The sequence below is a fragment of the Balaenoptera physalus genome (genome assembly GCF_965194825.1).
Source record: "Balaenoptera physalus genome assembly, chromosome: 3".
Lineage (NCBI taxonomy): Eukaryota > Metazoa > Chordata > Mammalia > Artiodactyla > Balaenopteridae > Balaenoptera > Balaenoptera physalus.
This window is the reverse complement of record NC_138890.1, coordinates 44,463,224-44,490,109: the sequence shown is the minus strand read 5'-3', so window position 1 is coordinate 44,490,109 and position 26,886 is coordinate 44,463,224. Positions and strand designations below refer to the sequence as shown.

General features: G+C 40.4%; 2 protein-coding genes across 2 annotated transcripts in view; one reads left to right on the top strand and one right to left on the bottom strand.

The window, feature by feature from the left end:
* Window positions 1–26,886, bottom strand: part of MED7 (mediator complex subunit 7) — a 118,178-nt gene that overhangs the window by 71,820 nt on the left and 19,472 nt on the right. The window lies entirely within an intron of this gene.
* The window catches only part of ITK (IL2 inducible T cell kinase), a 69,432-nt gene that overhangs the window by 37,429 nt on the left and 5,117 nt on the right, over window positions 1–26,886 (top strand). Inside the window, exons 7-16 of the mRNA XM_082453916.1 lie at window positions 485–550; window positions 7,404–7,458; window positions 16,553–16,635; window positions 17,677–17,810; window positions 18,198–18,272; window positions 19,905–20,076; window positions 20,473–20,689; window positions 21,627–21,691; window positions 21,782–21,900; window positions 25,072–25,229. Coding sequence (XP_082310042.1) covers window positions 485–550; window positions 7,404–7,458; window positions 16,553–16,635; window positions 17,677–17,810; window positions 18,198–18,272; window positions 19,905–20,076; window positions 20,473–20,689; window positions 21,627–21,691; window positions 21,782–21,900; window positions 25,072–25,229 — 1,144 coding nt within the window. The remainder of the gene's footprint in view (window positions 1–484; window positions 551–7,403; window positions 7,459–16,552; window positions 16,636–17,676; window positions 17,811–18,197; window positions 18,273–19,904; window positions 20,077–20,472; window positions 20,690–21,626; window positions 21,692–21,781; window positions 21,901–25,071; window positions 25,230–26,886) is intronic.

Sequence of the window (26,886 nt, the reverse complement as noted above, 5' to 3'; positions counted from 1 at the left end):
GCCTTGAATTAAAAGCTCACAAGTTCGACTGGCAGTATCTTTTGGGACCTGTGGCTGGAAAGTAATTCTTTATGTTTTAATTATTTTGGTTTCCCGACTGTAAAACACTAGCACTAAAGCGGAAAAAATACTGATTATTACACACACACACAAATGTTTCCTAATAGAAAATAGAGACTGAACATTAATCTTTTTTCCAACAGAGGAAATTTCACAATGAAGAGATTAGCAAGCAGAGCTATTAAAGCAACCACTTCTTATTTATTATGATTCATATTTTAGTGGTAAAATCTACATAGCCTTTAACAGGTAGCAGGTTGTTATTTTTAGCAATTCTTTTATTTGAAAATTTTAAAATGTCTTATCCCGAATGCTAAATAACATGAGACTTCATCTTTAAATGACTTTTAGTTGATTAAACCTATGAAATGGAGATGTGAAATTAGTTCTACATTAATCTAAACACTAATTTCCCTTTTAACAGGCATGAAGGATACGTACCAAGCAGTTATCTGGTGGAAAAGTCTCCAAATAACCTGGAAACCTATGAGTAAGTTATTTTATTTGTTTTCCAAAAATATGGTGCTAAGGAGTCCTCTTACATTAGGAGTGAATTATTGGTTGATTATTAAAATACCAGGCATTTTCTCTTCTTGACCTGCTTTCTTCTCCCCCATACTCTGATCCCTAAGTAAATAGTTGAGGGTCACTTTATTTATTTTCTTTTTTATTAGAAAGGTATTTTTATTTATTTATTTATTTATTTATTTATTTAATTTATTCATTTTTGGCTGTGTTGGGTCTTCGTTGCTGCGTGTAGGCTTTCTGTAGTTGTGATGAGCGGGGGCTACTCTTCGTTGCAGTGTGAGGGCTTCTCATTGCGGTGGCTTCTCTGGCTGTGGAGCATGGGCTCTAGGCATGCGGGCTTCAGTAGCTGTGGCAGGCAGGCTCAGTAGTTGTGGCGCATGGGCTTAGTTGCTCCGCGGCATGTGGGATCTACCCCCGCCAGGGATCGAACCTGTGTCCCCTGCACTGGCAGGCGGATTCTTAACCACTGCGCCACCTGGGAAGCCCGAGGGTCATCTTATTTTATTTATTTTTGGCTGCATCGGGTCTTAGTTGCGGCATGCGGGATCTTTCATTGCAGTGTGCAGGCTTCTCTCTAGTTGTGGTGTGTGGGTTTTTTTTCTCTCTCTAGTTGTGATGCACAGGCTCCAGGGCACATGGGCTCTGTAGTTGTGGCGCACGGGTTCCAGAGTGCTTGGGCTCTGTAGTTTGCGGCCCACAGGCTCTCTAGTTGAGGCACATGAGCCCAATAGTTGTGGTGCATGGGCTTAGTTGCCCCTGCAGCATGTGGGATCTTAGTTCCCTGACCAGGGATCAAACCCACATCCCCTGCATTGTAAGGTGGATTCTTTACCACTGGACCACCAGTGAAATCCCGAGGGTCACTTTAAATAGAAGAGGGAGGGTATGTGTTCTCATCTCCCCTTTTATCTAAAGGATGATTTTCAGATGCCTGCACATAACTGTGGTCAAAGGAAAAGGTTCTTCTGGGAATCCCAGGAATATTTATCTTACTTGAGAAGGAAAAAACACTATGAACACTGGATCAAATACAAACTGACTTAAAAACATGGTTTAATGCAATACTTCCAACACCAAGATAGCAGACAAAAATATAGATATTAAATATTTGCTTAGCTTGTGTTGTTTATTTCAAGCTAGTCATTTAAAAGAAGAGTTCACATGGATATAAATTTTTTTTAATTTTATTTATTTATTTATTTATTTTTGGCTGTGCTGGGTCTTTGTTGCTGCGCGCAGGCTTTCTCTAGTTGCGGTGAGCGGGGGCCACTCCTTGTTGCAGTGCGCAGGCTTCTCACTTCAGCGGCTTTTCCTATTGTGGAGCACAGGCTCTAGGCACACGGGCTTCAGTAGTTGTGTCTCATGGGCTCTAGAGTGCAGGCTCAGTAGTTGTGGCGCATGGGCTTAGTTGCTGCGCGGCATATGGGATCTTCCCGGCCCAGGGCTCGAATCTGTGTCCCCTGCATTGGCAGGCGGATTCTTAACCACTGTGCCACCAGGGAAGCCCCACATGGATATAATTTTAATGGAATTACTTAATGTTTAATAAAATTCAAGTGTAGAGTACAATGTACTCACCATGTACATGTTATTTCCTAGCTCAGCTGCTGGAAGGCCCAGAGGCAATAATACTACAGTAGCAATGTGTACACTCAGATCTTGGTTTTTAAATAACACTTCCCACTAAAAAGAACTAACACTTCTTGGAGAAATGGCTTGGGGATTCAGAGTCGGGGCAGGGAAAGAACAAAGATGAAACTGGAACATTTTGATGCATCAAAAAGTAAAGAAGTACCCCCCAATATTTTTTTGTTAAATAATGTGAACATATTGAATGATCACAGAAGTCAGCTTAAAAATGCTCCTTCTGACTAAATCTGGGATAATTTGAGTATCAAAATAAATAATGACAGTAAGGGACTACAATCCACTGAGTAAAATAAAAAAATCAATAATAAATAAATAGCTTGACAGATAAGTAAGTAAATAAATAAATGGGCAAGAAGAGAAAAAACTCTTTCTTGCAGCAAAATGCCAACTAATGAATGTAGAAGGAATGATAAAGTTTAAAAATCACCATTTTATAACTCAAAGTACCAACTGATTCAGGCAAGAATCATCAATGAGTGTCACAAATAGGTGGTGAAAGTTTGATATTTACATAGTTTCAAAGTATCTTCTCACAAACCACTTACTAATAACAAAGAGGAAATATCTGATAGATCCCATCTTAACTAAATGATCCAAGTTCACATCAATAATGGGGCAAGCAGACACCGTGCATCTCCTGATGTGATACACTGAGAAGGACACAACATCACTTCTGTGATATTCCTGCCCAAACATGCATAACCTGAATTATTCATGAGGAAATAATAGACAAATCCAAACTGAGGATAGTCTACAAAATAACTGCCCTGTGCTCTACAAAAATGTTAATATCATGAAAGACATGAAAGGCTGAGAAATTGGTCCACATTAAAAAACTGAAGAGATGGGGTAACTAAATGCACCAGTAATCCTGGATCAATCTTGAACCATAAAAAAGCAAACCAAAAAGAGTTACAACATATATTATTGAGACAACTGATGAAATTTGAATAAGGTCTAAAATTAGGTAATAGTATTGTATCAGTGTTAAATTTCATGATTTTGGTAATTGTACTATGGTTATACAAGTGTATATTCTACTTATTAGAAATACATACTGAAGTACTTAGGGGTAAAAGTCTATTCTCAAATGGCTCAAAAAAATCTATTTATCTATATCTATCTACCTATCTCTCTATCTATCTATCTGGACAGAATGGTAAAGCAAATGTGCAAAATATCAACAATTGGTTCATCTATATGTGGGAGTTCTTTTACAGTATTTTACAACTTTTCTGTAAGTTCAAAATCATTTAAAGATAAAATTTTAAGTACTTATCAAGCTTAAGATACCAGGGTTGAAGAATGCTAGCTAATGAAACCTTCTATTAACTCATTTGTGTTCTTATTAGTTCAAATGTGGTCAAGTTATTTGTTGCTGAAATTCTAATAGATTCTATAGTGAAGAACTATCATTTTCTGAAGAGTCTCTCAACCTGAGATTCATTTTGATCAAGTGGGTAAGAGAAGCCCCTCCCTCAGCTAACAGGAGTCATCACTTCCAAGAATACTCGAACTGTAATGAAATATATGAGATATGCTTAAAAAATAAAATTCTTTTATTATTTTACAGTCAACACCTTTAGAAAAAATTAGGCATTTATTTCAAATGATCACTAGGCTGGGAAGTTTTCTTTTTGTTTTGGTTTTTTACTTTTAATCAGAATTTCTTCATTTATGATAGAAGGGGCACATTCAAACTTCCAACAGAGTATAAGGCCATAGGGAATGATGGAGCTTGGGGCAAAAAAAAAGGTATATTCCCTCTCTTGAAGATAGTTTAAGTCACTTTTAAAATGAAACACTACAGCATACAAACAAAACAGTCTGTGAACTCTATTTATTCTGCACTCTGTCAGCTTGCATTTCAGATATGGAATCGTAGCTAGAGAATTAAATGGCTCATAAACAAGCATCCAGATAGTTAGTTATTATATCTGGGTATACCAAAAAAAAGGCCCAATATGATTACTTTTTTCCTTGAACTTAACATTGTCTAGATATCTGCATAAGAACTCAAAATTGTACCCCGGGAACATGATCATGGGTTGGTAAGTTGATTGGCTTCAGGTCTCCTGCCGTGGTTTGGGGACATGACTTTGGGCAAATTTCTTCACCAGGTTGGATCTCAGATCCCTTTTCCTTAAACTGAAGGGTCAGGTAAGATGAAGGAAAGCAAATTGTGGCACTCTTGCTGACATTCCCTCCTTGTGCCTGAACTCAGGGCAGACATCACTCTTAGATAGTGACATTCTTACTCCCTGAGCTCAGACTGGCTTCGATCTTTGCAACACACAGCTCCAGGCAGCCAGTACTAACTGATCAGAGCTGACACGTAAGATGAAGCATATTTGCCAGGCTTCAACTAAATAAGTTCTAAGAGCCCACTGAGTTGGAAAGTACCATCCAGTTGCATGTGTTCAAAAGCTCAGATGAAGTGAAGTAAGTCAGACAAAGAAATATCGTATGATATCACTCTTATGTGGAATCTAAAAAAATGGTACCAATGAACTTATTTACAGGACAGAAATTGAGTCACAGATGTAGAAAACTTATGGTTATCAAGGGGGAAAGTGGGGTATAAATTGGGAGATTGGGATTGACATATACACACTACTATATATAAAAGATAACTAATAAGAACCTACTGTATAGCACAGGGAACTCTATTTGGTGCTCTACAATGACCTATATGAGAATGGAGTCTAGAAGAGAGTAGATATATGTATATGTATGACTGACTCACTTTGCTGTACAGAAGAAACTAACACAACATTGTAAATCAAATTAATTTAGAACAATTTTTTTAAAAAAGCTCAGATGAATCCACTAATTCCCCTAGTCGTGGCTACTCTCAAATAACCAAACAAGTTTGGTAAGTGGTGTTGCTTCCCCACCCAGAACTTCTCTCCCCCTGGGCTTATTAATTTCCACAGCTGATTGTTAACTGATGATCATTCTGTCTCCTCTAACGTAATAAGTGGGCAGGGAGGCCAGGATATGGTTCAAGTGTTAACAACACTGAAAAACTTCAACCCTAAAAAATCACTCACATTTTTTTTTTTACCACTTTTTAGTTGTTTTTTCACCAGACAACAAAATTATAAAAATAATGCTCCTGTTTGCACATGCTCCAGTTTGAAGAGCTCTACTTTAGAAGATACAGGGAGTAGGGGTAGTAAAAGAATATAAATTATTTCACTCCATTTCATTTCTCTTTCAAACTTATACGTTACACATTTAATTTTTGTATTAAAATATAGATAAGGAAAGAAGGACCCATGTGAGAGCATGCACATGATAAATAGTGCGAAGATTACGTTCCTTAGGAGTTTGCAGATTGCAAGAACTGTATCTGACAGGTGTAACCCCTGAAAGATGTGGAGTTGGGGGCTACAGCATAGCAAACTAGGATTTTCTGGGGGGAGAGAGGGAGCCTGGTAATGTTTTTCCTTAAGTCCCTGGTATATGATAGTTACAGGCTCTTTATGGTGATGATAAAAGCATGGACTCTGGAGCCAAAATGGCTGGGTTCACATTCTGGCTATGCCTTACTAGCTCATTGACCTTGGGCAAGTCTCATAACCTGCTGATAACACTTTCTGACACATGATAGGTGAGCTACACTTTAGCTAAATATTCTTTGCAGTCTTAAAGTTCTCACCAGAGTATGGCTGGAGCTTTCCCCCCAGCAAAGTTTGATAGAGTCCACTGACCAGAGATATGATTTCAGCCTAGCTACAGCTAATGCAAAAGAGACTAATCAGGGCATACTCAGGAAGCCAAAGTTCATATCGAGGCTGTTTTAATGGAAACTTTATGAAAAGTCAGTTAGTATCTTTGTATAACTTGTATAATTCTAGTTTAGAGTCATCAGTCATTAAAATTCCCAGAATGATACCACACTGCATTTATGTTACATGTCATCTGTTGTTGCTTGCTTGAGTACGATATGCTACACATACAGATTATTGGCCAGCCAGGCAAGGAGCTGGACTGCTAGTTTCAAATGCTCAGATGTATCAAGAAGAGCTTTCAGCACTATATATGTTAATGAAATCAAACTATAAAAATGACACTGAACCCATAGTGTACTTAGATTTGCTTTTCCCCATTATCCAAATCATTCCTTCACACTGCATTGGTTCCTAAAGGTGTCTGACATGAATTATTTCAGGCTAAGATCTATTCTTTGGTAGCAAAAATCAAGAAGTATCTTTACTTTCTTTTTTTATTTATACATTTAATCTATTATTCAAATTGCTTATAGAAAATTTGATTTTAAAACTTCTCCAGAGAAGAAATGAGACACTAATCCTGAGAAAATTAGCCAGAAATCTTAAGAAATTAAAACAGCTGTATGATAAAATCAGAAACACAAAATTAAACAATATCGTGTCATCACATGAACCCCGTGACACATTTTCCTTTTAAACTAACTTTGAAGCTCAATCTCAGGTTAGTTCACTTCGTAAAAGTAGAAAAAATATGTGAATGTTTACCTTACTTTTAGCAGATTACATCCATCAAAATTTTTTAGTTTTTTCAGCAAATAAATTTAGCATTCCTTTGACAAGGAATAACAGTAATGCCTCAGGTTTTTCTACATTTGCATTTTTTACAAAGATAAACTAGCCTTATGAGACACTGTCAATGTCATTTGTGCAGGAGCTTTTGTGCAGCTGGGAAAAAATTTAATTATTTTGCAGAAGATCTTGAAAACCAGTCTTACAGAGGAAAATACTGCAATTGTTTTAAAAGGATATTTGCTACACTTTCAAATTTATATTAAATTTTTATAGCTGCCCTAGCATCATCCTGCTAATAATCACCCACTGACTTACAAAATAGAGCAGAAGATAAATGTTTTCTAAAATTTTAATGTGGAAAATTTCCAACATGCACAAAAGTAGAGAGAAAAATATGATGAACCTCCATGTACCCAAAACCCAGCTTCAACAATTATCAACATTTCACCAATTCTGATTCATTTGTTCCAATTAAACATTTTATTACCTGGAAATGGTTCATGCTTTTGCTTTTGAGTTTGAAAGCATTGGTAGAAACAAAAAGAACAAAAAATTTTCTGTCATTAATTATCTTTCATAAGTAAATAATGAAATTTTTAAAAATGTCATTGACATATGACTTTTTCCTACTTTCAGGTGGTACAATAAGAGTATCAGCCGAGACAAAGCTGAGAAACTTCTTTTGGACACAGTAAGTCTCCTTAAACTGTCTTTTAACTTCAAATAAAATGAATTGTGTTACTTTTTTTCAGCCATGCTGTGGTTTGTGCTAATGCAGTGAGTTGACATATTGGATTAACAGTGGTGTCCATGTCTGGTAAAAGCATTCTGGGGGTTCACAGGGTTAGCATACATCAGTATAAGAAACCTGGAGAGGATCAAAGGCCTTGGTATTCACGTGTGACCGTGACCACAGCTTCTGTGGGTGGTCTTTCGGGCTGTGATGGCTGGCCCTGGGGAGCTGTGGTGCTGGTCTTCCTTGCCTGCGTCTCTGACTGGGTCAGGAGTGCCTGTGACTCAGATTCCGCCTGGTTGGGCTGTGTGTGGATCCAGAGGAAATACACCACTTGTTTTATTTTTCATGCAATCGTTCTTCTTGAGAGCCATACGGTATCGGGAGCAGGACTGACCTTACCCAGGGGTGTCAGGATTAAGGAAGGGAGAGAAGGCATGGTGTGGTGAGGAAAGTACTGGGTCCTGGCCACTGCTCTCGCTCCAACTCAGTGTGTGACTTCGGGAACATCTCTTCTTCCTTCTGGGCCTCAGTTTCTCAATGAGTACAAGAGGAGCACTGGACTAAATCAGGGATGACAATTACCCAGATGCATACTGCCACTGTCTGCTCCTGGTCCTGTGGCCGACACAGTTGCTCAGAGTTCATGGCTTTGGGATCCTTCTCAAAACAGTGCTCCAGGAAGCTGCCATCAATTGACTGGCATGCAAGGTAAAACCTTCTCTTCCTGGATCAGAAGATCACTTGTTATTCTAAAACAGTGCCTCTCAAAGTATCTGTGGTGATGGACTACTTTTTGTGGTTGGTTTTTAATTTCCAATCTGTCACAGACTTATATTTTGTAAAATACAATAAAAATGAATTATCAGAAAAAATAAAAAGCAAAAATAAGAAGCAAAGACATAAAAAAATGCAAGTCCAATTTTTTATTAGTATTAGATTCATTAGACATAAAATTGCTCTGTCTGATTGCTATAAAAAGATTCTAAATGATTACTCTCAATTTCATTTTTTTGTCTGGAGGTGGACCAATAACAATTTGCTAACTGGCACCCATCCATAGACCACACTTAAAGTAGCATGGAAAATTGCACATTTAGGGCTCTTGCAGAGAAACCAAATGCATGGAGGTATTGAGAGAAAGCTTTCTACAGAGAAATCAATCAATTTATCAGCGTATTTGCTTAGAGCAGTGGTTCGCAGGCCTGTCTGCACATTAAAATCACCTGGGAAACATTTTCAAAATACCAATGCCCAGGTCCCAGCCCAGATTCATTAAATCAAAATCTCTAGTGGGTTAGAGGGGTGGGATAGGGAGGGTGGGAGGGAGATGCAAGAGGGAGGGGATGTGGGGCTATATGTATACGTATAGCTGATTCACTTTGTTACGCAGCAGAAACTAACACACCATTGTAAAGCAATTATACTCCAACAAAGATGTTAAAAAAGAAGAAAACCTCTAGTGGGTAGGGTCCAGGCTATTCGTAATTTAGAGGAAAATCTCTCCAGGTGAATCTAATATTCAAATGATGTTAATGACCCGCGCCCAACACAAGCCTCACCAGTGAGACCAGTAAACAGTAGGCCTGGGTTGATGGAGGCATCAGTCTCTCTGTGCCAAAATGTTAGCCCTGTTCCTGCCATTTTCCAGTTATGGTTTGAAGGTATTTCCTATCTTTAAGAATCTTAAACTGCAAACCTCTCCTGCATGGAATGAAGCTGGAGTGACCAACTCATCCTGGTTTGCCTGGAACTGTTCCAGTTTTAAAACTGAGAGTCCTATGGCCCCAGAGCCCCCGCACCTCAGTCCCAGACAAACTGGGACAGTTGATCACCCAAACCGGTAACCATCACCAGTTTGGACAGTGGCTAGAGGTGAGCTTAGAGAAGGAGACCTGGGAAGATATCAGGTAGGGAATGAAAGTCTGTGATGGGAAGGTGGAGGGATGATGAATATTGTCAAAGAATAATCTAAAGGCATATAGTTGATTAATATACTATTTACTTTTGCACAAGGGAAACTGATAATAGATTGATTCATTCTATCAAAGGCAAAAATATAATTTCTATAAGAGGAAATGGAGACGGGAAGAGAGCCCACAGTCATATTTTGGAGCAGTGAACTTTTTCTCCTTTGGTTAAGTTGCCAGTGAGCAGGCAGCTGGCAAAGAGGACAAGGTGAGATGCTCTGCCCGTGGGCAGTTTTGTTCTCATCAAAGAGGGCAAGTCCAGTTGTCTGCGGATTTTCCAAAAGACTATTTGTGTTTACCAGTGACGGCTGCAAAACAGGCAGTCTGTATGATGTCAGCCGTCTCAGTCAGCATCTGTTGCCTTTATGACGTCTGCACCATTTCCTTTATTAGGATTTCTCAGTATAAACTCACATACCTTACCATTTTGCTGAGCACAGATCTAAGCACATAGAGATACTTGAGACAGGGTCTTTGATCTCAATAAGCTTTAGACTCCATTGGGAAACAAGACAAACTCTGAAGAAACAGAGGATAATCTAAGAAAAACTGAACATATTCAGTAGGCTTTCAGTGGCCTTAGAGTTCTGAGAATATTCTAGAAGAATTAGAAAGATTTCATGGAGGAAGAGGAATTAAGCTGAGTCATTACTAGACTCTGGTTTCTCCTTGGTTCCACCTGGACTCAGCACTTAATTATTTCCTGTGGTTCCCAATATCGCACATTAGAATCACTGGGAAATTTTTAAAAATACAGATTCCCAGGCCCCAGCCCAGACCTACAGAATCGGACTCTCCAGGGTTAGTTCGTGGGAATCTATATTTTTTCAAGTCAAACTTGTGATGCATATGTGGCCCACTCAGCACCTATGTTATTGGATAACATAATAAATTATTAAATTAACCAATAAGAACTTATAATTAAATAAGAATTATACTGAGTTTAAACAAGTGCAGTTTTGTTATTTTCAATCCCACATTGGTTAATGAAGTATTGCCCATGGAGCACCTAAAACAGCCCACATTAATGATTAGCAAAAGATGATTTCTATTTTACAGCAGTTCTTTGGAGACACTTAAATACATTCTGCTTGCTAGGGCAGTTGAAACATTCCTCCTTATTAATATTCTAGACTACTTCACCAAATCCTCTTTGCCTCCTTAGGTAATATAAGGACAAACTTCAGTGGGTCCCTATATTGTATGATGTTTGAAACATCAGCTGAATTGTTTCAGGGGTGAATTTAGTGTCTCCCTATCTAACAATTATAGGACCCTTAAAAGATTGATTGATTCATTATTATTGACCAAAAATGTATTTATTTTATTTTTATTAACTAAATCTCCTGATGTGCTGCCCCGTGCATATTTCTCCACTAGAATATAAACCCTTTACCTTGTTCCTGCTGTACACAGGACCCCAGAACTGTACCTATGATAACGTAGTTGCTCAATGAATATTTATTGAGTGAATGAATATAGCAAATGCTTAAGAAGTGTTTTTAAATTAACAAATATGCTGTAGGAGAAGCTGGCTAATCATAAGCATCATTGGGGAGCTTTTTAAAAATACAAATTCCAGGACTCCAGCCCTCACCAGTCAGAACCTTAGGAAGTGGTACCCAGGTGGTTCTGGGTCTAACCCAAGTTTGGGAACCACAGAAAATATCTCCTATTGTGTCCTATCAATTATTCAGATAGCACCTCCTCTAAGAAGCCTCTCATGCTTTCCCTCCCACAAGCTGTGGAGTGTGGTTTTTCCACACCTTTGAACCCCTATGGTGCAATGTCATGACATCTCCAGTGGCTCTGTTTTCACTCAGCCTCGGACCTCAGCCGTCTCTCTTCTGTCATAACCCATTTAGGTAGAGGGTGAATTCTTTGCAAGCAGGTACTCTATACTTTACAGCATTGCATACGTTGGGTGACCTGAATTTTGGGCAGAAGCCTTATCTAAGACATTGGTTTATCATATTTCCATGATTCTAAGATGTTATTAAAGATACAGTACTGACTCCATACCAGGATTTTTTCAAGAAAAGAAATGAACCACCTCCAGAATGAAGAGTGGCTATCTGTCAGAGACACTCTTAAATTACAATGCAGTGTGAACAAGCTGTAAGTTATCAGTCCATCTTTTTCACAATAACCTACCCTGTGTAGCAAGATTATCTTCTGTAAGGTGCCCTTCAAATCATACGGACAGAAAGAAAGAAGTAAATTCCTAACAGTCAACATGTCTCAGATGAAAGCAGACAATGGCATTAATACTTATAACAGGTGGTATACCATAGCGTGTGATAATAACAGCTAATGATAGCTCTAATAGTCCTTGTTCTGGTATTATATTCCAGGAACTGTTTTAGGCACTTTAATTCTCCCAACCATCTTGCAAAAGTCATTTTACAACTGAGAAAACTGAAGCTCCTGCATTTAATCAGGAAACATCTGTGTTGACAGAATTATAGACTGAGTTAGAATTCCTTTTAAAGAACACCTGGTCCATCCCCTTTGTGCTACAGGGGAGTAAACTGAGTGTAAAGCAGTGGCATAGCCGGGACTAGAGCAGGGACGCTTCTTCATAGACACACACACACACACACACACACACACACATGCACACATACACATATACACATGCACACATACACACACACATGCACACATACACATATACACATGCACACACACACAGTTAGTAAGGGAATATATGAGTTAAGTTCTATTCTCCCATCCCTATACTTCCCATCTGTGTATTTTACCCCCTTGGCATGATTTTTTTTTTCTATTGTTACATCTTTACTTTTCTAGATAAAATAGTAAAAGGTAAAGTGAGACCTTGACTATATCCCATGGGAACAAGCCCCCTCCCCGACCTACCCTGGTTGCATTGCACAGATCAGTGCCCCTATGCATGGCAATGACAGGAGCAGAGACCCTTTAGACTCCACCATTCTTGGTGGTTGTGACTTCCTCTGAGCCCCTTGCAGGAAGTAGGTGATAAGGCACATGCCGGATGCCTCCTTTTCCTCAGAACCCTGTGCTGCCTCAGCCCTAAACCAGAGTTTCCTGTCACCAGCACTGAATGCCACCTAGAGCAACTACGATGGAGGAAGAGCTCTGCCAGCCTCCCGTCCTCGGCAGAGCTGACTGAAAACTTTACCTCTCCTTTGTCTGATGTCTGTGGATCAGTTTACTCTTGTTAACAGTTGGGCCCCTCTCTAATCACAAATTAAAAAAAAATAATAATGGTTTCTTTGAAAGAATAACAACAACAAAACATTCTTAATTAAATAGAAGAGACATTACCACTCCCTTCTTCACAGATAGTTGATAAACTTGGGGTCTTTTTGGTCTATGTTTCTTCCCTTTAGAATAAGTTACATATGTAGATAATGTCTGCCTCCGCTAAAGTTTAGTTTCTTCCTGTCTTGAACTTAACCCATCACATTTCAGTGAGGCAAGAGCAAAAGCTTTGATATTTGGGCAAAAGGGGAGAAATTTTGAAGACAAGTGATGGTACATGTAATACATGGATGAATATCACAAACATGATGTCGAGTAGAAGAAGCCAGACACAAATTCATTATTCACAACAGCCAAAGGTTGAAACAACCCAAACGCCCAGCAATTGATGAATAGATAAACAAAATGTGGTGTAATCCATACAACGGAATATTATGCAGCCATAAAAAGGAATGAAGTACTGATACATGCTACAACTTGATGAACCTTGTAAACAATATGCTAAGAGTAAGAATCCAGTCATAAGAGACCACATAGTATATGATTTCATTTACATGAAATTTCTAGAATAGGCAAATCTCTAGAGAAGTCATATGAGTGTGGCAGGGGTGCAAATGATACTGAGGTGTCTTTTGGATGTGATGAAATATTCTGGTGATGGTTATACAACTCTGTGATTTTGATAAAAATCACTGATTTGTACACTTAAAAGAGGAGAATTTCATGTTATCTAAATTAGGCTTCAAAAGCTGTTTTAAAATCTAATGAACTAATCTGGGGTTTTTTGGTGTCACATAGATCACCTTTACTTCAGAAACTGAATAAACTACTGACCCCAAAGGGGGGAAAATCTAATTATTGGAAAATCAAGTTTTTTAAAAGGGTGATTTGCATGCAAAAGTTAGAAGGGTGTTTACTAGTGCACTGGATAAACAGTTTACACTCATATCTGAGAAGACGAAAATAAGAATCTGGTTAGTTCTCCTCTGCCCTCACCATGTCCAAGGTCATGCACAGAGCACACTGTAAAAAATGTGGGAGGCTAATTATGGGCATAAGGTTGTACTATTGGTCCAGAAAGATTGACAACTCATTTTCTTAAATTTCAAAAAATTCATGAAATACAAAATCATTAAAGTAAATTCTGTGTGTACAAAGACAGAATACTAGGACTGTCCTAGAGTACTACGACATCTTGGAAAAAGAAATGTAGCAGCTTTCTGTATTTTCCTCATTTCTTCCCCTGCTTTCAGGCAACAGCTAGGGCAGCCCTAGCTCACGACCTTGAGAAAGGAAGGTCAAGGGTGGAAAACAGAGACGAAGATTCAGGTCTCAGCTTTGAATTTCTTCCTTTCTTTTTCCAGTTTTAGTGAGATATAATTGACCTATAACATTGTATAATTTGAAGGTGTGCCACATAATGATTTGATTTATGTATATATTGCAAAATGATTAATACAATTTTAGTTAACATCCATCTCTACACATAGTTACAATTTTTTTTCTTGTGATGAGAACTTTTAAGATCTACTCTGAGCAACTTTCAAATATACAATACGGTATTGTTAACTGTAGTCACCATGCTGTACATTACATCCCCAGAATATATCTTATAACTGGAAATGTGTACCTTTTGACCACCTTCGTCCAACTCCCCTACCCTCCGCTTCCCTCAAATTTCAAAATAGACTCTTGAATCTCCCAGCAGAGAGAAGAAGAGTTTTGGGAGTCTCACAAAGTTGTTGTGGTAACCTCTAAGTTTGGCAAGAATGCACAATGATGTAAGGGCCAACCATCCCCCCCAGATTCCCCTCTGCGGGTTTAGGGCCAAGTCAGAGGAAGCAGGTTACGTGTCTACATGAGGATGAACTTTCTAACTATTAGTGCTCTTTCAGATGACAGGGACTACTCTTCAGGACTGTTATAAATAAGAAATGCATTTTCAGTTGAGTCAGTGGAGACCAAATCTGGATGTCCATAAGCCTTTTAAAAGTTCAGGTCCCGGGACTTCCCTGGTGGTGCAGTGGTTAAGAATCCACCTGCCAATGCAGGGGACACGGTTCAAGCCCTGGTCCGGGAAGATCCCACATGCCGCGGAGCAACTAAGCCCGTGCACCACAACTACTGAGTCTGTGCTCTAGCGCCTGCGTGCTGCAACTACTGAGCCCGTGAGCCACAACTACTGAAGCCCATGCGCCTAGAGCCCGTGCTCTGCAACAAGAGAAGCCACCGCAATGAGAAGCCCGTGCACCGCAACGAAGAGTAATCCCTGCTCGCCGCAACCAGAGAAAGCCTGCGTGCAGCAATGAACACCCAACACAGCCATAAATAAATAAATTAATTAATTTAAAAAAAAAAAAAGTTCAGGTCCCAGGGCCTCAGTCCTGGAGATTCCAAGTGTGTAGGTATGGGGAGGCGGACGGGGGTGGGGGGAGCATGGTAAACTGCTCGAAGTCGTTGTTTTGTTTTGTCTTGTTCTGTGCTTTAGATTCTTCAGGGGATTGTGATCACCAACAAAGTTTGGGGCACAGGGGTTTAGGGAGTTAGGCCAGATCAGTGGTTTTCCACCAGGGGTGATTTTGTCCCCCAGGGAACATGTGACAATGTCTGGCATCCAGTTGATAGAGGCCAGGGATGTTGCTAAACATCCTATGATGACAGGGCAGCCCCCATGACAAAGAATTACTGCACCCCAAACGTCTATAGTACTGAGGTTGGGATAACCCTGGGCTAGAGAACCTTTCTAGGTTCTTCTAAAAGGTCTTTTCTAACCCTGAGATTCTAGGATGCAAACAATCAGCATGGCCATCTGCGGATTATTTGTATGTGTAGATGACCCACCTTTGGGATTAGGGGGTGGAAGAGCTTCTAAACTGTGTATATTTTGCTCCATATACAACAAGTGTATGCCCACCACACGAGGCTCTTCTCTCTCTGGCTTTCACTTATGGCCCTCGGTATGCCTAAGTTAAGCAAACCATAGCAACAGATTTTGCCAATATCACCAGCACAGATTGACAGGTGGGTAGGAACAGAGCCTTAGACACAAAGTACTCAAAAAAACAGAGTTAAGACTTTCAAGTTCCTACCAGGACTGAAAAAACTGGTCTCCCCGTTTGTTAGTACTTATTTCATCAGCACTGGCAAAATTGTCAGTGGGGTGAAGGGTATATCTTGGGGGCTTTCCCTTCTCTCCACTTCCCTCACGCAACCAGCAGCTTCGTGTTCTTTCTCCTTTTGCCCTGCAGCAAAATCAGCACTTGAGAAAGGGCCTGCAAAATATATTCCCATTAAGAAAATGGTGAAGCTTCCAAGACAGAAGTTTTGTGCCCTTGTGGGCAACAGAGAAATGGCTTCTAATGTTTGTTGAATGGAGGCACCATAGACTAGTAGAATGAGCAAAGGTTTTGCTCACCTGCCACATTCAAGGTTCAAATCCCAGGTCTGCCACCTATATTTGTAGGTCGTGAGAAAGTCACTTCAGCTCTGCAGCACTCAGTATCCTCATCAGGAAATTGAAGATAGTAACATCTAGGCTGCAATGTTGTGGTGAGGGCTGGACAATATCTGTAATGAGCTCCAAGAGGGCAGAGCTTGTGTCTGTCTGCCTTCGTTTACTGTTGATGTCATCACTAGAATAGTCTTGGAACCATGGTAGGAGCTCAAGAAATGTCTCTGGAATGAATGAATGAAACGGTAGCCATTATAGCTGAAAGGCTGCTCTGTGCCAAGCTGGCCTACAGTATTTCCTCCTTTCACAGGCAAGAAAGTGAAGCTGGATGCATGAGCCTGGTTTCCTGGGATCGCTGATTTTCCATTCTTTCTAACCCTTCCAGGGCAAAGAAGGAGCCTTCATGGTACGAGATTCCAGGACTCCAGGGACATACACTGTGTCTGTTTTCACCAAGGCCATCGTAAGGTATGGTGCTAACTCAGCGAAGTGGGGAGAGACAGTCCTGAGGTGGGTGAGCGATGAACCACACACAGGAAAGTCAGACAGTGCAAGAGGTAGAGGAGTCCCTAGAAATACTGTGTTTCCCTGATCCCTGTGAGAAGACCAAGGCTAGGGAGATTAAGAACATAACTGAAGTCACTTACCTAGAAAGTGACAGAGCTAGGGCCGGATGCCAGGTTCCCTTCCCAGTTGGCATCCCTGAGTGCAAAGCTCTAAAGGAATAAAATACCTGGTCTTGTATCTGATGCATTTATAATTTAATCCAAAGAATAACAGAAAAGATACTTTTGACTGCAAGCGAGAAAATATGAGTTCTAGTTCTGGCTCTGCTAATAAAACTATCCACCATTTATTGAGTCCTTACTACGTGCCAGAACCTTACAGATCCTTTCACTGGGGGCTGGTCACCTGGGTACCCTCTGCCTAGCACATAGCAAAATTCCAGACTCCCAGGAGAAAAGCAAGCATTGAGCATAAGCCACATTGTTTATACAGACAATTTAGGTATAGGGAGCCATCCTTATCAGTTAGAGAATGGTGAGAGCCCTCCTAAAATCTAAGTTCTCAGAAACCAGCCAAGGGCCAATCTTGCAAGCAGGCCTTTCTAAGGATAGCAGTCAGGGCTGCTATGTTAACTCTGCTACACAAAGCCAAATAAGTACGAAGGGGCCAAGATGCTTCCTTAACATATGCTGAAGATTAGTTAAATCCACACAGCAGGGAAGGCAAACGTGTAGCACATACAAGACGATTGCCCATTTTGAGGTTTTGGAAGAAACATCACCAATCCATCATGGCACCAATCCTGAGTCCAGATGCAGCCTCAGAGTCCTTAATACAGCACCCAAGGCCAACCTGTCAAGACTGACACACAAGTTGAAATATATCTGCCATCCATGTGAGAGGGTAAAAAACAAAGCTAATAGGAATCTGCTACTAGTAGACATTTCTGGGTCTAAACATTGCTTCTTAATAATCACTGCATTTATGTTTCATTTGTTTAAGTGAGAACAACCCCTGTATAAAGCACTATCACATCAAAGAAACAAATGACAACCCCAAGCGATATTACGTGGCTGAAAAGTACGTGTTTGATTCCATCCCTCTCCTCGTCAATTATCACCAACACAATGGAGGAGGTGAGTTCTAAGGGACAAGGCCAGAGGGGGACCCTCTCAGGGGAACTTGGAGAAAAGTGACAAACACCCAGCTGGGTTTCTTCATCTCAGACAAACTGACCATAAATAATAACTATACAAATAGAAAAGGATGCCAAGTATTTGATTATATTACATATTCTTCATTAGCAAATTCTGCTGCTGGAATCATGAGATTTCACCACCTGCCCATCTGTGACATTATACCTCTTCTCAGGGAAGATGTGATATCAGTGATTGGGCTTTGGAATTCGTTTTCCAGAATAAAAATAGCTTTTGCATTGGATTATATTTTTTCCTGGTGATTTGACTTGGATGGTTGCTATGGTAAAACTCTAATGACTGCCTTTCACTTTGTAATCAACCCAGGCCTAGTCACTAGACTCCGGTATCCAGTTAGTTCCTGGAGGCAGAAAGCCCCGGTCACGGCAGGGCTGAGATATGGTAAGCAGTGCATTTGGGAATGTCATTCATTTGCACTAACTCACATCCCTAGAGGTCTGGGGTAAATTCTGAATGGACTTCCGCAGACGTAAAATGATCATTAAACAGGTACACTGTATATCTGGAGATGGTGTGCACAAATGAACACTTACAGTGTGTGTAAGATTCCATCTATACGTATGCACATTTATCTAGGTCAAATCAATGTCTATTGGTTTTAGATGACAGTTCATCAATGAAGTGTTTACTAAGCACCTACTTTGTACAGAGCACTCTGCTAAATGCTATTAGAAAAAAATATTAGAAACCAGTGCTATAGTACTGTGTTCTTGCCTATTTTCTAGAACTTCTGTATCATCTAGTTTGTTAGGTATGGGTCCACTGCAAGTGCTGTAAGCCAGCAGCATCCAGAAATGTCTGTCTGCATAGCACTGGGTTAAATTTTTTTGAATCCTTTTAGGCAGGGCATGCATCTCTAGGGCCATAGGCCCTACTCTTCCGTCTTGTCCTATGGAACCGTTTCACCCACTTGTGATTTTCTGCCTGCATCCCCTGGTCCAAACTGTGCTGGTCGAGGAGAAGGCTGGGGTACCTTTCATTTTATGTCTTCTACATTGGTGGTTCTCAAGCTTCACTGTGCATCAAAGTTACATAGGATGCTTAAGAAAAGTGTTGACTTCCAGCCCCGAGCCAACATTTACCAAAACACAGTCCCAGATAGTGGGGTCCTGGGGTTGCCTTTTCAACAAGTGCCCCAGGTGATTTTGACACAGGGGTTAGAGGGTGATACTTTGAGAAACATTGTGTGGGCTCTCCATCCCTAACCAGCACCATATCTGCACACAGTAGGTGCTCGGTACTGTTTTCTGTTGAGTCTGTGCCTCAAAGAGGTAGAAATTGAACTGTTTATGGTACTAGACCAAGCATCAGGAAAGGATAATGCCCCTCAGCCTCCTTAAAAAAATAAGATAATTCTAATACCTGTGGAATCCGAATGTGCCCATGCTGGATGGAAGCCCGGAGAGTATTTTATGAACCCACTCATTTTTGCCAGTGTGAAAATTGAGACTCGGATCCCTTTTATTCATTTTTTGAGCATTTATTGAAAGCCTACCTATGTGCGAGACTGTGTGCTGGCTTGCACCTCTGTACCAGTCCTTTTGGAATCCACCACCTTACCCCTAACCCCTGCTAAGGCCTAGCAAGTGCTATGTACATAATGGATGCTCTTGATGGATAAATGAATGAATGAATGACCAGTTCAAATAAAACTTGCTCTATGTGAAAAATGACAATAAAAATTTTTCAATCAGGTATAGGAAATGGTTGGGACCTTAGAACCCTTTCACTGACTTTCTTTAATATCTCAACTAATGCCATCCTCCTTTCTCTTTCCATGTAATTGTCCCCACACACATTTTTCATGGCTTTCAATACATATTCTATGTTATTATTTGGGAAAAAAGATGCTTTTATCTATCTATAGTTCTAAGTATACAGGCTTATACCATTTTCCATCTTTGAGTTATATTAACAATAGGCTAACATTCTGTATAGGGCTATATAGTCTCCTGGTAGTCCTATACTTCATATCTACTGCTTGTCAACTCTGGAAACCTCTTTCTCTTCCAGGGAAATGGGTGATTGATCCCTCAGAGCTCACTTTTGTGCAGGAGATTGGTAGCGGGCAGTTTGGGTTGGTGCATCTTGGCTACTGGCTCAACAGGGACAAGGTGGCCATCAAAACCATTCAGGAAGGAGCTATGTCAGAAGAGGACTTCATCGAGGAGGCTGAAGTCATGATGTGAGTGGCAAAAACAAGAGTATGCAGAGATACCTTGGGAAGGATGTTCTGTGCTGTGCTCTTTAAATACCATTCTGATGCCATCTTGGGCCACCTCCCTGCTCAAGTCCAGCGATGGCTTCCCATGGTATGGAGAATAACTCCAAGCTTCTCACTGTGGTCTAAAAGGCCCACCATGGTCTGGCCCTGCCCGCTCCCCAATCTCATCTCCTACCCATCTTTCCGCTGGTTCCATGACATGCCAACCACACAGGCCTTCGTTCATTCTTGCATACACCAGCTGAGTCCCTGCCACTCTTCAGGTCTCAGCTCAATGAGACATTTTTGTTTGGGGGAGGGAGTGTATTTTTGGGAGACTAAACTTAGACCATCTCACCCCTTGCCATTTTTCTCCAGGAAACTCTCTCACCCCAAACTGGTCCAGCTCTATGGAGTGTGCCTGGAGCAAGCCCCCATCTGCCTGGTGTTTGAGTTCATGGAACACGGCTGCCTGTCAGATTACCTGCGCAGCCAGCGGGGGCTCTTTGCTGCAGAGACCCTGCTGGGCATGTGCCTGGACGTGTGTGAGGGCATGGCCTACCTGGAAGAGGCGTGTGTCATCCACAGAGACCTGGTAAGAGGGGGGAGGGCAAACCCCCACAGGTCCAGGGTGAAGGGGCATGTCCCACTGAAATGTAGAGCTACCAAGACTGGGAATGCATGAATCAATAACAAGGCATAAGCCCTCTTCCTTTCCCTCTCAACGTCTTCCTTCCTCCACCCGCTGTGGGATGTCCTCATGGGACTCAGATCTGGGCTCTATTTCCAGCCCCACCTCTAACTTTCACCCTCTGAGTTGGAGTTTACATTCTTTCTAAATAAAGCTGACAGCCTCTCCTTCTTAACCTCTCTGTGTTTCCTTTTCCTCTTGGTAAAAATGAAAGAAATTGACAAGCACATGTTTCTCAAAATGTTATCCAAGGATCTACCAGGATCATATTGGGGTGATCCTAGAACCATCCTCAGAATCTCTGGGGGTTGAGGCTTGGGAATATTCATTTTAACATGTCCCCCCATGGGATTTGCAGGCACATTAAAATTTGGGACTCATGGATCTTTTCTTGGTAAGGGCTCTTCCAATCGAATTAGGGACCATGTACCATCCTTACTGAGGAATAGTTTTAAGAGAATTAGCAACTTCAACACATCCTTATTTTAGTCAAATGGGTGATAGCTTCTTCATGTCATCCCTGAGGTTAACATCAGGTTGCACTGGAGTTTACAGTTGGTTACACAACACCACGGATGTTTCTTCTGATTAGGATCCCAGGAATGAAGATGAAAGACCAGATTTACTCATCCTGATAAAGGATCTTAACATTCAACTTTCCATCAGGCACTAGTGAAGCTTAATTAGCACTTGTGAAGCTCCTCATTGCTTCTGCACAGCAACACATGGAAAAGCAAAGCAGCACATGGAAAAGCAAAGGACTGTGATTATAGGAGACTCCTTAATTACTGATTACCCACCAAGTTTTCCTTTCCCTTTCGTTTGCCTGTCTCTGCTCCAGGCTGCCCGGAATTGTTTGGTTGGAGAAAACCAAGTCATCAAGGTGTCCGACTTTGGGATGACAAGGTAATACGGACCTGCGGTGCCGGCAAAGTCTCAGGAATGGGATGCAGGCCACCAGGACACTCAGATGATCTCTCTCCACTCTCTCGCCAGGTTCGTCCTTGATGACCAGTACACCAGTTCCTCAGGCACCAAATTCCCGGTGAAGTGGGCGTCCCCGGAAGTCTTCTCTTTCAGTCGCTATAGCAGCAAGTCGGATGTGTGGTCATTTGGTAAGTGTCATTCTGGTCCCACTCCCACATGACCTGGGACTGTGGGCCAGCTGTTTTATTTGTCAAATTCAGGTAGCCTAACTTGCCCTGAACACTGGATGGTGAGGGCGTCCCACTGAGAGTCTGTAGAAACAGCTCTGAAAGGAATGAAGGGGCCCTCATTATTGTATCTATTCTTGGACATTTTTGAAATAGGGGCAAAAATAAAAGTGAAAACAGGATGCTGGTGATAGCTGCTGTGACATCAAAAGCTGGAGTCAGGAGATTAGAATATGAGCCCTTGAGAGCAGGGATCATGTTTTTTCCAACATTATATTTATTCTCACATTTATTCCCACATTTCACTCTCAATAAAGTATTTTACCCATTCATTCAACAACGATTTATTGAGCATCTACTACATGCCAGGAGCTAATTTAGGTGCTCACAAAGCAGTGGTACATAGGATAGAACAGGCTCCTATTCTCTTGGAGCCAAGTTTTAAGGGGAGACAGTAACAATCATGTAAACAAGCTAACAAATATGTGTATAAGATAAAGTCAGGTAGCGGTAAGTGCTATGAATAAAACAAAAGAGTAATGGGAAAGAGAGTAACTGGAATGGAGGGAGGGTCTGTTTTAAATAGCAGGGTCCGGGAAGGCCTCTCTGAGGAGATGACTGTTGAGCAGAGAGCTGAATGGTGAGAGGGAGCTGTCTCCATTTGAAGGTCCAGGGAACAGTGTCTCTAACAAAGGAAGCAGCAAGTGCCAAAGCTTGGTGTGTCCAAAGAAAAGGGGTACTGACTTAGTGGGAGAACTGTAGGCAATGAAATCGGCAGGCCATGGTAAGGAATTAGAATTTCTCATAAGTGCAAATGGGCAAGAATGAAAAGACAGAATGAATGATGCCGGTGTGGCAAGAAGTACTAAATATTCTTGCTGGGTGTGTCATGTCTTTCTAAGCCATAGTTTTTGCATATTAATGTATACACAAAACTATACTGGACAACCTCTTTGACTTGGATTGTAAGAAGGATTCTACTTCGGACAGGAATAGTTTGGAGTTTGATGTTGTCATTCTATGTGAAGGGAAGGTTTGCCAAGTATATTGACTAGTAGTAGAAACCAGGGAGAAGATGACTAATTAAATCTCTTAGGAGAAGAACTAACTAATCTTCTCCAGCATTTTAGAATATCCATTTCCAACAACCAAGTGATTTTTGATTTTGAGTCCTAAATTGTTCCTTAAAGTAGTCACCCTGTTCAACAGGCCTAACTATGACTTTGTTAGTCAAATTTAAGGTACAGAATGAACTTAGAAGAAAAAAAACTGCGCTTGAGCAACCTCACATTCTCTTTTCCCCAGTGCATATAACTAGGAAGGGTATGGCTGATGTGTGGCCACTCTCTATCGGTACGGCGGGTCATGCTGCACCAAGCCAGGTGCCCCATAAAGAGATGTTTGCTGCCATGGCCACTTTGTCACATTCACCTGCTGACTCAGAATGGGGTTTATTCCGCCACAGGTTGTCAGCCTAGGACTTTGCTGCTGCATCTTATAATTAGAGGGTTGAGCTAAAGTCCATCCCTTCCTAGGATATGTCATCTGAAGTGTCCAAAGATGAGATTGACTGATGGAAGCAGAATAGAGGGGTGAGAAAACTGGGGTGGCAAACCTGAGAAACAGAAACCTGGATGGAGGAGAGCTTTTGCCTGCCTCAAGGCCACTGGACTTTGTCACGCATTTTGAGGTTTTTCCCCTAATTAACTGCACTATATTTTTAAACATCTTTATTGGAGTATAATTCCTTTACATTGTTGTGTTAGTTGCTGCTGTATAACAGAGTGAATCAGCTATACGTATACATATATCCCCATATCCCCTCCCTCTTGTGCCTCCCTCCCTCCCTCCCTATCCCACCTCTCTAGGTGGTCACAAAGCATGAGCTGATCTCCCTGTGCTATACAGCTGCTTCCCTATCTGTTTTACATCTGGTAGTGTTTATATGTCCATGCCATTCTCTCACGTAGTCTCAGCTTCCCCTTCCCCTTCCCCGTGACCTCAAGTCCATTCCCTACGTCTGCGTCTTTATTCCTGCCCTGCCCCTAGGTTCTTCAGAGCCTTTTTTTTTTTAGATTCCATATATATGAACTGCACTATTTTAAACTAGTCAACTAACCTCTTTGGGCCTTATTCAGTTCCTCAATGCATCACAAGGTTTGCGTGAAAGCAACTGTTTTCCAGCCAGCTTTCCCCCATTTTCCAAAGAAATCTCACTAGAAATCCTGGCATCTTGGGGTGCTAATTGATCTTATTTACTGAATTTCCAAAACTCCTGAGGCTTTTCTGAGGATCCCTTATAAATTCTAATCCAGTTGTCTGGGCTGGGGCCCAGGATCTGCCATTGGAACAAATTTCTGAGTTGATTTTTCAAAACTTCAGATGTTTTAGGGATCATACTTTGGAAAACTCTGCCCTCAGGATCTCTGGACTATGCTTTGAAAACCACTGGATTAGGTGATCTGCAAGCTCTGTTCCCACTCTGACATCCTATGAATAGATGAGTACATAATAAAGCTGGGTGTAACATTTCTACTGAGGGCAAAAAAGGAAAAGGGATTAAATCAGAGGTCAAAAATGGACAACTTAAAGAGTTTTACTTGGTTAACACAGTATTTCTTTTAAATCAAATTGAGTTTATATTTTAAAACTCCCAATTTATGACTTATCTTTAAAAAAACAGAAAACGTGGCAATTCAGAGCCCTCATTCCCATGTGCCCTAAGCTGGCTGGAGCTAAATCACAGCTGCCCCTTTGGGGACAGAATTTTTGACCTCCAGTTTTTCACAGTCCTCCCCAGTCCCTATTATGCAGACCTCATCCACTCCATTCATCTATATCATGTGTAGACATTTGAGTTTACATCCCCTGCAACTTTTAGTAGTAGCATTTGAGTTAGGTATAACAAAGGGCTGAGCTTGAACATTCTTCACCACTAGGAAGGTAGGGAAATCGCTCTTCTTTAGAAATAGCACAGGCTTAATAAGCCCCAGGTGGCTTTTGATATTGTACTTTCTGGAGGTAGGGACTTGAATCTTAATGTCAAGGAGTCTGTGATTTCTAGAGGTAAGTTGGTTTGTTCGCTATTTAGGAACTTTATCACTAGCTGTTTTGATTCACCATTTCTCATAGGTGTGCTGATGTGGGAAGTCTTCAGTGAAGGCAAAATCCCGTATGAAAACCGAAGCAACTCAGAGGTGGTGGAAGACATCACCACTGGATTTCGGTTATACAAGCCTCGACTGGCCTCCTCGCATATCTACCAGATCATGAATCATTGCTGGAAAGAGGTCAGTAAAGGAAGTGCCCCCCCCTCATTATAATCTGCAGTTTCAGGGTCTGCACCCATCCCTGAAGAAAGGAACCCTCTCAGAGGATGAGGCAGTAGGGATGACAAAATAGATTAGCAAGAAAGTGACGTTGAGCATCTATTAACTAATGGAGTTACTCATCCCTGGAAGAGCTGGCAGGGACCTTAAATGTTATTTGATTTGTAATATAATGTCACAAGCCATCAACATACTGTCAGAAAGGAAGAGTGGGGAAGGCCTATGTCAATTTTTGGAGAAAAAAAGCATCTGTAACATCATAAAACCATTAAATATACATGAAGTTAGTTCTATAAACTGGTAAACAGAAGTTCACTGATGCTGTGAAACTATTAAAATGACTGAATTAAAATTCCTTTTATTCATACAACAATTCAGAATGTGAGCCAATTACTCTGCACCCTCCCAGACATCTCAGTTATCCTTGGGTGGCAGGCTATGCCTTAAGCCATATCAGCATGAGTGTTAGATGTCCTTGGGTGAGTTAGCAAATTTTAAATTTCAACCACAGTTGAAAGTTGCTGAATAGAGAATTAACACAAATTCGGATCATGGAAGGGTAACAGGGAGGGATTTAAAAAGTATAGGATACTTGGGTTTTATCTCAGTTTTATCATTTCTTAATCCTCAATCATGGGCCATTCTCTGAACCTCCTTTTTCTTACTGTAAGATAATTAAATAATGTTTGCTCTGTAAGTTCATAGAGCTTTTGTCATCAGAAACAAAGAAATAAACCATAAAGACATAAAGAAGGGTACAAAACAAATCTAGTCCACTTCTCAAGGATTAAATACTATAACAATTATGATAGCTGACATTTAGTACTTTTTTCTTTCTTAAATTTTTATTAATTTTTTAAATTAATTTTTTATTAATTTTTTAAATTTAAATAAAATTTAAATTTTAAATTTTTTAAATTAAATTTAAATTAATTAATTTTTTAAATTAATTTTTTAAATTTATTAATTTTTTAAATTTTTAAATTAATTTTTTAAATTTTAAATTTTTTAAATTAATTTTTTAAATTAATAGACTTTGTTTAGAAGTTTTAGGTTTATAGAAAAATTGAGCAAACAGTGCAGAGAGTTCTCCCCTATAAATAACATTTTGCATTAGTGTGGTACATTTGTTACAATTATTCTACCACCACTGATACATTATTATTAACTAAAGTCCATGTTTTACATTAAGGTTCACTGCTTTTTTTATACAGTTCTGTGAGTTTTGACAAATGTATATCATGTAACTACCATTATAGTATCATACAGAATAGTGTCACTGTCTTTAAATGCACTGTGCTTCACCTGTTTATCCCTTCCCCTCTTCTTCCCAAATCCCTGGAAACCACTGATCTTTTTATTGTCCAAGTTCTGCCTTTGCCAGAATGTCACATAGTTGAATCATACAGTATGTAGCCTTTTCAGATTGGCTTCTTCCATTTAGAACTATGCATTTAAGATTCCTCCATGTCTTTTCATGGCTTGAAAGCTCACTTCTTTTTATCACTGAATAATATTTCCATTGTATGGATGTACCACAGTTTGTTTATCCATTCACCTACTGAAGGACATCTTGGTGGCTTCCAGTTTTTGGCAGTTATGAATAAAGCTGCTATAA